This window comes from Galendromus occidentalis, unplaced genomic scaffold (assembly GCF_000255335.2).
Source record: "Galendromus occidentalis unplaced genomic scaffold, Mocc_1.1 scf7180000077475, whole genome shotgun sequence".
Classification (NCBI taxonomy): domain Eukaryota; kingdom Metazoa; phylum Arthropoda; class Arachnida; order Mesostigmata; family Phytoseiidae; genus Galendromus; species Galendromus occidentalis.
The window spans coordinates 1,541,599-1,551,522 of record NW_003805463.1 but is presented as its reverse complement, the minus strand read 5'-3'; the positions used below and the strand labels follow the sequence as shown (position 1 = coordinate 1,551,522).

At 50.7% G+C, this 9,924-nt stretch overlaps 1 protein-coding gene across 1 annotated transcript; it reads right to left on the bottom strand.

Moving 5' to 3' along the window:
* Positions 1 to 490: 490 nt before the first annotated feature.
* Positions 491 to 9,680, bottom strand: Myo81F (unconventional myosin 81F). Its single transcript, XM_029111892.1, has 22 exons — positions 9,603 to 9,680; positions 9,211 to 9,273; positions 8,981 to 9,070; positions 8,659 to 8,903; positions 8,286 to 8,553; positions 7,958 to 8,194; positions 7,553 to 7,816; positions 7,340 to 7,466; positions 6,971 to 7,255; positions 6,473 to 6,809; positions 6,126 to 6,358; positions 5,901 to 6,034; positions 5,205 to 5,792; positions 4,520 to 5,075; positions 4,181 to 4,401; positions 3,936 to 4,085; positions 3,593 to 3,822; positions 3,312 to 3,501; positions 2,979 to 3,218; positions 2,617 to 2,860; positions 2,278 to 2,530; positions 491 to 2,177 (listed from the first exon to the last, which is right to left on the bottom strand). Exons 1-22 carry the CDS (start codon positions 9,678 to 9,680, stop codon positions 491 to 493), a joined length of 6,720 nt encoding a protein of 2,239 aa, XP_028967725.1.
* Between the last annotated feature and the right edge of the window lie 244 nt (positions 9,681 to 9,924).

Sequence of the window (9,924 nt, the reverse complement as noted above, 5' to 3'; positions counted from 1 at the left end):
ACGAAAGTGTGCGAACGACTGCGGTTGAATGCCGCTTTTCGTTGGGGTTGAATTAGCTTTCACTCCGACCTCTTCGTCAGCGTCGCCGTAAGCGATCCACTAGCTACCGATGACGCGTTATGGCACCGTATCAGTGAGCCTGTTTGTGGGTTTTCCCATTCACGCCTTTAGTGGACAGTCAGTCTCATCTGTCTCTACCTAGTCGTAGTCCCATAAAATTGGAAGAAGAGAAATACCTAAATGGCACCTTCTCGATATCTCGCTAAATTAAAAATCACCGGAAGAATCGAATCGATCCGAGTTCTTCCTCTGCCGGCAACTACAAAACCCGCTTCGCGTCTCCCCCTGGAGATCGGCGACCGGCCGTCATTTTCCTCGGGCTCCGAGCGGCTCGTGGACTGATGTCCGCTGCACCGAAATCATTCGATTCTCGAGATTTCTTCGAAGAGGTCGCTTGTTCAGGCCATGAATGCCACGTTTTGTTCGATGATTAGATGATGTCAGTGTACATATTTCGTCCGTAAGTTCCTCCCCAACGGTCCGACGTATCGAGAGTTGTCGTAACGGCTCGTTTGCATTCACGTGGTTTGCGTTTCAGCTGCAACGCGTTCACGTAGTCCTTGATAAGATGAGCTATCTGAAGGGCTTGATTAGTGTTGAAAATGTACTTTGATCCCTTCTGGCGCTGCGGATGAGAGGTCTGAGTGTCCGGATGGGAGTCGAGATGTCGTTGGCTCTGCGTGAAAACGATAATCGAGTTGAGCGATGGCGAATAGTTAACAATGTTCTCATACTCGCAGGTGCACAGTACGTTGCGCGTACGGATCTCCAGCAGATGTAAGCCGGTCTGATCAACTGCGAGCCAGAGCAGTTTCGGCCACGAGCAGGTGGTGCTCTGCTGAACTTCGAAAATGCTACTGCCCCATAGCGGCCAGCTGCGCAAAAGGGCCAAGAAGGCTCCTTTGCTTTGCGAGACGCTCATTCCACCCAAGATTTGATGTTGGGCCACGACTGCATCGGCCGAAAGTTGTTTCAACAGTCGCATCGGCAAACACTGAGCCATTACTTTGCGGTAGTCCACGATTGTGTCCCCTTTGTAGTCGCCGTAATCCAGCTGAGCACGCAGCGAGCAGAGCATCACCGCCTCTTGCGAGTTTATTGGGAAGCGATCCAATCGAATGTTATACACCAGCTGATGGAAGATCAGCTCCTCCTCGACTGGATCGCTCAAATCAACGAGTGTGTCAATGACGAGGTGTTTCTTGAAGAGGAAAATTTGCTGCTTCTGCGGCTTCAGATCGTCTTTCGCATTATTGTTGAACTCGCTATTAGCACCGGTCGCGGCCGCGGCCTCTTTCTTGATCTGTTGCTGCTGCGTCCATCTTTCCCATTTCGAAAGCGTGTCTCCGAGTTTCTCCGCGGGTGCCATTGCACGCTCCGTGGTACCGATGACCTCGTAGAGGGAGTAGCCCTCGGCGTCTTGACGCAAATTGAGACGCCGTTTTATTACAGTGACAACTTCCTGAGCACTGGTGCACGGGTCGAAGTCGACTTGTTGTAGTTGGCCGTCGAGGAACTGGATCCTGGTCCTACAAGGATGTCGCCGGGTGGTGCACGAAACCTCTTCGCGAGACGGAGGCCATTTCCGACCGCGGGTTTCCATCGTTCTAAGGAGACATTTCAGCGAGAATTGAGCAAACTGACCTTCCTCGGTCACAACGTCCATGGCACAATGTTTAAGGTGTGCGTGCAAATAATGCAGGATGTGTTTCTGGGTTGGAAGCACTAGTGAGCACAGGAGTGCCAACAGTTGCCAATGGCGAACGTTGGCTCTGCTGTTCGGCTCTGGATGATCGGTGGTCTGTTTGATGAGCTGCAAGAACAGCTCGTTCAGGAGTGTGTCTCTTCGCATCCCACATTCTACAATCCACTGAGCCATCTGGATCAGGTCCCTTTGGCCGTGCCAGTCGTCGTCCTCTTCTAGGAGTCCTGAGAATATCAGAATGCATGAGAACAGGCGCCGCGCCGCGCTCTCAAGTTCCGGATCAGAGATCACCAACAGCGAGTGGCCCAAAGGCATCCTGCTGAAAGCCCAATACTCGTGTCCGAACGACTTGTAACCCTCGGCAGCGTACTCCTGACGCAGACTGCTGTACTTTGTGGCGCCCTTATGGAATCTGGAAGGGAATAGAACAGATATTATTATGGGACTCGAACGAGCATGCATGTGGTCGAGATCGGCAACGCCAAGCTTCTGCACCGCTCCCTCACACTTACTTCCGCAATGTATTCTTGAATATGTTGCCCGTGTCCTGGTCTGGTTTGTTGAGTAAGCCGGTATCAACGACGTTCTTGCGACACTTCAGAACTTCTTGGTGCAGCTTCATTCTGTCTTCGAATGCCAAACGCGTCTTCACGTTGACTTCGAACGTCGGCTTCAGCCAGCTGGCGATGCTCGGCGCGTACGAGGAAATAAGATTGGCTATATCCATTTTCTCTCTAGTTTCGAACATGTAGCACTTATGAATGTCTGAAAGCGGGAACCACTTAGCGCATGTAGGCGATAGAATCGAATAGTAATGAGAACAGGGGCTCATGGATGGGCTCGATGCTCACCAGGCACATCTTTGGGGAGAGTGAACGTGATGCTATCTTCGTCGCTCGCAACACGGACACTCTCGAGTTCGTTGTAGCGGTAGGCATTCAGTATACTTTTAGTTTCGGCGTTCACCAACAAAACACCCTCAGCCGAAATGCCCAGCAGCATCTGATGATCGTAGGTCAAGAAACCGCGACACTTGACAGGGTAGAGAGTGGTGCCGTACAGGGGGTACTGCATCACGATCGATAAGTACCAAACCTGCGAATCGAAAATGTGCGGGGGAGGGTCACTCAGGGGCCAAGTGAAACCATGGTTCGAGCTTCTACAAGTAGCGTTTATCGGCAGTGAACGAAGAAAATTGGAGGATCACGCTAACCTTGCAGACCAGTTCGGATTTATCTTTGCCATATGCTTTATAAGCCGCTGCTATGGCCTGTGAGAATTCGAGTTCGCTCCTACGATCTCTGATTCTCCGTGGAAGATATCCGGGTAGATTTTTCCCGAACTTCTCCAGATTATCCTCTGGCGTTGTTTGGCCAGGTTCACCCAATATCACTCTGGCTTGAAGACCGGCCAATTGCAGTGCCACGCGCTCCATCACAGGATAGTAATCCATCTGTTCAACGGACAAGGATGTCAGAATGGATCGGTGCATGTCGCAAGCACCGGGCTGACTCGTGAACATGGAAAAAACGCGGCGGATACGTACATTGACGACGTCGTGAACGACTTGAGCATACAGTAGATCTACTTCGATTGGGTCTTGCGGGATCTCACGAATGGCTTTGAAGAGTCGTTTCTTGAACAGGAATCTACAGTCTCCCGCGCCGACGGCGAGACTTGTCGTCTTCTTCGTGACGCTCGAGTACTTCGTCAGTTGCGCAGAGGTTCGCTTGTGGCTGAGACGGGAGGGAATCTGTTAGTTCCACCGAGCCATTCGATAGAACTCCTCTCAATTATGAAGTGATAATCTCTCGAGCGAACGCTTACAATTCCCACTGGTAGACGATGTCGGCGATGTAGTCGTACGCTTTCAATGCTTGATGCCTGTCAGGGTTATATTCGTAGATTGTCCAGCCCTCGGTATTCTTGAGTCCGATTTTTTCAGCTAAGGCTTTCGTGGCTTGCAAGACCGTAGTCGATGCCTGCACTTCGACAGCCTTGCTGCGCCCGTCCATGAGATACAGGCGGCAGAGAAGCGGCTCCCGTCGACGCACCGCCTGAAATCATGGAAAATTGAGAGACCCTCGGAGTCGCGAGTCTCAAAGTCGAGACGGTTCGGCCGAAACTCCCAGCTTCTGAATCCCTCTGAGATGGCTCCTGCGTCACTTACGTCAACTTCATGCTGAGAGGGCGGACACCGTCGTCCCACAACACTGGTTCCGGCAGCGTTAAGCTCGTTGAGAGCGTACTGAGCGAATGATCGAACTTCTACATCTTCTGTCTCGTCGTTGGCCCGCTCTCGCACAATGGCACTGAAGTACTGTGTGCATATATTGGTAGCATTAGATCATAACCTATCGTGTCGCAATTCCTCTCTGTGAGCCTCTTTATGAAGCCTCGAATCAGGTCCCTCACCTTCAGTAGGACTTTGCCCGGCTTGAAGCAGCCGATGCAACAGGCAACGAGGAGCCACAGTCGACTTAGGGCCTCCCGCCCCAATGGATTCCCAGTCGCCTGACGAGTGATTTGCACAAGAATCTCATCCCGGAGGATTTCGTGTTCGATGCCGAGTTGGCATACTGTCTGTATGTAGAGCATCTCGCCGTCGGGATGCATGTCTCCCTTCACGTATTTGCCTGGAAAGAAAAATAATTCTAATCTATGTCGTCGGGTACGACCACCGGGGGAAGCCATCTCTCGATGGAATCATCGACCATTCCTCTTGAACGGCTCAACATCCGAAGAATGACTCACTAAGGTCTTTGAAGTTGCTGCAAGCGTTCTGAATCATCTCCGTGTCTCTTATGGATTTCAGATGAGGCCCGGGAATCGCTCCCTGCTTGCAATAGGCGATCATCTCTTCGAAAGGCACAGCTTCCGAATTCGTTATCGTCTTCCGTCTCCGCGTCAGCGTGCGCATGACTTGGGTCGTCTGAGAGCTTTGATAGAACTCTTTCGGATGTTTTGCGAAATGAAGTTGAGCGAATTCCAGCATGGAGGTTGCCGAGGCGGGCTCGGAAGCTATGCGGCTCTTGCGGTTCTCCTGTTGTTCCTGCATTTCGCTGAGCTTCTTCTCGACACGTTGTTTGCGCCGCAGCTCTCGCTCAGCGTTTTCTGTCGCACTTTCCGCGTTACTGTGATTCGTGCTGCTGTCATGCCGCGTCCGCACTGGCGTCGAAGGGGCTTGCGATGCGAAGGGGCTGCTGGTGAGTACTTGTAACTTGTTCTTGTCCTTCTCTTGCGGCAAGGTCTGCTGAGCATGGAGAGCCCCCAGACCTTGGGGAGGCATCGGGGGTGGCGGAGGGGGCTCCTGTAAGGGGAAAACGGAATTTTGCGTTGATAAAAGAGAACGATTCCTCTGCCAAGCCCAGCTCGAAATGCTGTCTTTGAAGCAGATATCCGAATGAGTAGATGAGGCTCCAGTCCGTCGAGGGCTCACCTCTTCATCGTCTTCACCGTTGCACTCGGAATCGGTGTCTTCTGGTTTGATTGGCGAGGCGGTGCGAGGCAGCTTAGCAGCTTCGCCCTTGCTCGATACCGTCGACGACGGTTGCAGGGATTGGATAGGTTCCTTGGATCTTGGTTCGATTTCTTTTGGATCCACTGGAACTCGCTCGTCGTCAGCGACCCCATTGTGCTGTATTGGAATGTGTTGCTCGGGTTCGGAACGGGACTCCCCCTTGTCGTTCCCGACGGCTTCCGAGGAACCGTTGGTCGGGTCTGTGATTTGTTTCTCCTCCAGGGGAGTCTGTTGCACCTCACTGAGGAACGAGAACATCTGGTCGAGATCGACTTGAACACCATCTTTTTCTTGCGACTCGGCTGAACTCTCGATTTCGTTGAGTTTCTGTCCAGCCTGTTTGACTTGAACCATTTCGGTGATCACGGCCAATTCTTCTTGCGCCGCCTTAATGATATCTTCAGCCTCTTGCAGCTCTCTGGATTGGGCGAGCTTCTCCTGTCGGATTCTTTCGTTCTCCAAAGCCTCTTCCACTTTCTTGCGCTCGCGCAACGCTGAGGCGACTTCCTACAAAGGTAACGGGATGGTTTTACTGGGATGTCGTCTCTGTGTAATCGATGAGCTCCGACCAGTCACACCGATCGTGCGCTCACTCTTCGAGAGCGCGAAGCTTACCCGAGCAAACATTCCTCTGACGAAGGCTTGGATCGTGATGGCGGCTCGCCGCATCTTGTTGAATCGAATCTTGTCGCAACGAGCTCGATAGTATTGCTGAAGCTTCGTGGCAGCTGTTTTCTTCCGCAAAAATTCTGCAAGAAAGAGAGATCACGGGTGAAAATAGACGAATCGATAAATAGGTCCCAGATGTTCCGATCGCCATTGGTGGGAACCTTAACGAACCTTTTCTGCACTTCCAGCCTCTATAACGGCGCTGGATCGCGATCGCGCTGTCATGAAGAATGTTCTTCCTCATCTCTTCGAGTACGTTGGAGACGGAGCTCCTGAGGAACACTTTGGATTTCCCGATTTGCCAATCGAGATCCTTCATTTTGAGGAAATTCAGGATGATCTTGACCGAATCGATCGCGTTCTGAGACCGTTTTATCGAGTACCGCCGTGTGCCCATCAAACAGCTGGAACGGGAAAGTTTCTATCGGTTCCGCATGCTTGCATGATAGCTATACAGTTTTTTTCCGAATGAATCATGTCGCGTTCTTCGGTCCTGATGGACTTTATTCGATCCTCACCGATACTTCAAGACGAATTCCTTATGCTCGAGATGAACGGGATATCCCATGCGGCGGATATTGATTATTTCCATCATCCCCAAGTATTTCAGTTGGTCCATTACGAGTTGCTCGTCGTAGAACGAAGCTTTCTTGAGCGAGTTTGGCTTGATACAGCGAACGTACCACGGATTCGTTGAGTGGAGCACGTCGACGAGAGCCGTCAACTGCTGTCTGAAGGCATCGGCCACCGTTGGTTTCGACTTGCTCATGGTTCGCGACATTGTCATCTGCGTCGGCTTTGCATCGCCGGTTAGCTGCAAGATAAGATCATTGATTCCAAGGCTGGGGTCATCGACTCTATGATATCCATTCACCACATCAAGCTAGATTTTTTCTCCGGAGTCTCTCGAACGCCTTCCATCTGAACACATTGTTCCCTCAGGGAGGATGCCTGCATTACGTAATGAAGAATACTTCCTACTCAGTACTTTTCCGTGTCCTGAGAGCTCACGATACTGACCTGGTTCTCATTTGAGCGAGTCAATGTGATTTCCAGCAAATCACGGAATCTCACAAGGTCTGTCACGAACGAGTTGGACGATTTGAGCATGAGCTCAAAAAGCGCATCTACTTGAGCGTCTTTGTTCTTCTCTAAAAACCCGTGAGCCTTATACATGACGGTTCCTGCGTAATGTTTTATCCCGAACTCGCTTTCCCAGCGTCTCCTGTCCTCACCCTTCACATAATAATTGTGCTCAATCAGCTCTGAATGCAATTTGGACACGAAGCTCCCATCGCACCCTGGAAAAAGGGGGAATGGTTGGACGGATCCACGAAACGAATGGAGCTCGCATGCGATCGACAGGTCAATGCTGGCATACGCACCTTTCGGCATGCGACATTCTTCGACCAGGAGACGCAATATTCCTTTGGGTGGCTTCTCGATTAGTTCCAGACACAGCGAGTTGTCCACAAAATCGATATGCTTATATTTGATGCCTTCTTGTTGATACTGTACGGAAAGGGAGAAATCTCGTTGGAATGGCTCCTTAGGATGCTATAGAATCTGCATCCGGAATATTTGAACAGTCCGCCTACCGTATGTTGTTCTAACGAGAAAACATAATGGTTGAAGAATTTGTGCAACTTTTCGTTGGTGTAATTTATACAAAGTTGCTCGAAGCTGTTCTTCTCCGACCCGAAGTCCTCGAAGCCGAAAATATCGAGAACTCCAAGGAAACGTCCAGTGTCCGCAGCCGTCGCTCTGTCTTTCGGACTTGTGCATCGGTTAATGAAGTCTATCACCCAAGCGAAGCAACGGCTGTACAGGGCTTTGGCCACGGCGTGGCGATTTTGTTGCGCCTGCAAGCAGAGCAAAATGCCATATTACCGTTGTGCTATCGAACATCGATAAGGATCCCGGTTCGGATGCTTGCCGGGATGCGAGAAATCAGGAGCTCTCTCTCTGCATCGATCCTCGCGGCTGAAGATTTCGGAACTCACCTCAGAAAGTTTGAAGGGAATTTCGGTGACATTGCCTCGCACAATAATCTGTCTATGGAGGAGTATGTATTTGAGCTGGGTGAGTTCTAGTCCAAGAAGATTGCCAACCTTCACTAGCGACTCCTCATCCTCATGGGTGAGTTTTGAACCTTCGTCTTCCCCACCACTCTCGGTGAAATCGACGTTGCCGAGCCATAGAATCGCCGCTAGGGTACTGAACATGCCATCCATCATATCCTGAAAAGGAATTCGGATTGATTGTTATCATTTATCATTATTGAAAACGGATCTCTATAATCGCCGAGGGAGAAGGGGGAACGCGGCTCACCTGTTCGATGCCCAACACGCTCAGAGCCAGCCGGAGAGCGTCGAACATTTTGGCATCGTCGACGCCTTCGATTCCTTCGGCACCTTGATTCAAATATTTGTACTTCGAACATTCGTCCAGCATAAACTGCTGGCCGAACTCCTTTGAAGCTTGGCCTGCAGCGACTAGCTGATAGAAGACGTGATAGTTGCGTTCTTGAGGTGATACCAGGGTGATGCGTGATTGTTCGAGGAGGTAATCCTGAACGACACATCCCTTGATCTCATACCTGGGGATAAGAGAAAGGATTCCTTTCTTCATGAACGAAAGCTCAATCCCGGGACCATTCTGGTCGGAACAGCAGGAATGTATGCAGTTTTCGGGGGATGCTCACCTCTGATCAAAGCAGACTTGGATAAATTTACCGAAGCGGCTAGAGTTATCGTTGCGCACTGTCTTTGCGTTACCGAAGGCCTCGAGAATCGTGTTCGCTTCGAGGATCTGTTGTTGGATCCAGGAGGAACCCTGACTCTGCGAGGCCGATACGGCACAAAGATATTGGAGAATGAACTTCGTGGATTCCGTTTTCCCGGCTCCTGATTCACCCGATATAACACAGGCCTGATTCTTGGAATTGCTCTGCGGAGGAAACCTAGATCATTGACGGATCCGAGAGCGATCGAAATTTCTCACCAGAGAATCCCATCATGACGAACCTGGAGCTCGTAGTAGGAAGCCTGAGCTACAGCAAACACATGAGGTTCCAGCTGGGACATCTTGTTTGCAAGATACTTCTGGATGTGTCCCTGCAATGGAGATGTCAAATGAATTTTCCGCGGAAGTTCATAATGGATATAATTCTGATGATCAGATCCTAGGTTTCGAAGCTTTCTCAGAGGAAGAAAAACGCGAATATTGATACAGGAGCCTTCCTTTCTCGTCTTACCTCATCGTAAATGTATAATTCCTTATACGGATTCACGGCCACGAGGATGGTTCCCGTGTAGGTCTACAGAAGCATACGAAAAAAGCCTTCAGGGTAAGGTAGCGAGAATGTCTTCTCTCCACTCGAATGATATTTTTTTTGTGAGGAGAATCTTCTCCAGGGAAAATCTCCCTCTGGATCCCGCGGACTATACTCCCCTGAGCTGCAGAACCCCGTTATACGCTCTCAATAAGCATCAATTGACCTGCCTAAGCCGTGAGAAGGCTGTCCCTTCAAAGCGAAACCTGCCAGCAAACAGCGGATTTCCTGGAGCAGTGGTGAAGAGCAAGGAATGGAACACGGACGTGACGACTTGGAGCCGTATAGCTCACGAAGCGGTTATGAATACTTACGTAAATATTGTCGCGGTCGTACCGCACATGGAGATTCTGGTTGATCGTGTTCTCATTAATCTCCGACAGCAGGATCATGTCCGCCACTCCGTCAGCCGCATGCCCTGCGAATATCGTATCAGTTCAGCCATCAGGTGAAGCCTCCGAATAGAGTATTCCCGTTTTCTCTCGACGGCGTGTACATTCCGCGCCAGCTATCTGGGTGTCAGACCAGGTCGACTCGATTGTTGAAGCAGCGCTAATTCGTGTTCCCGGATCAGCGGATCAGGACCTATTTCGAGCTTATTACACGCGCTCGCCAGCATCGCCTCACAGGGTTGAC

Excerpts from the sequence above, each read along its gene's own strand:
- Myo81F (XM_029111892.1), bottom strand. The coding sequence starts at position 9,680 with ATGATCCTGCTGTCGGAGATTAATGAGAACACGATCAACCAGAATCTC. Across the intron at positions 5,793-5,900 it reads TCAGAGGAATGTTTGCTCGG|GAAGTCGCCTCAGCGTTGCG; the intron begins GTAAGCTTCGCG and ends TTACCTTTGTAG. Across the intron at positions 4,086-4,180 it reads CGGGCAAAGTCCTACTGAAG|TACTTCAGTGCCATTGTGCG; the intron begins GTGAGGGACCTG and ends ATATGCACACAG.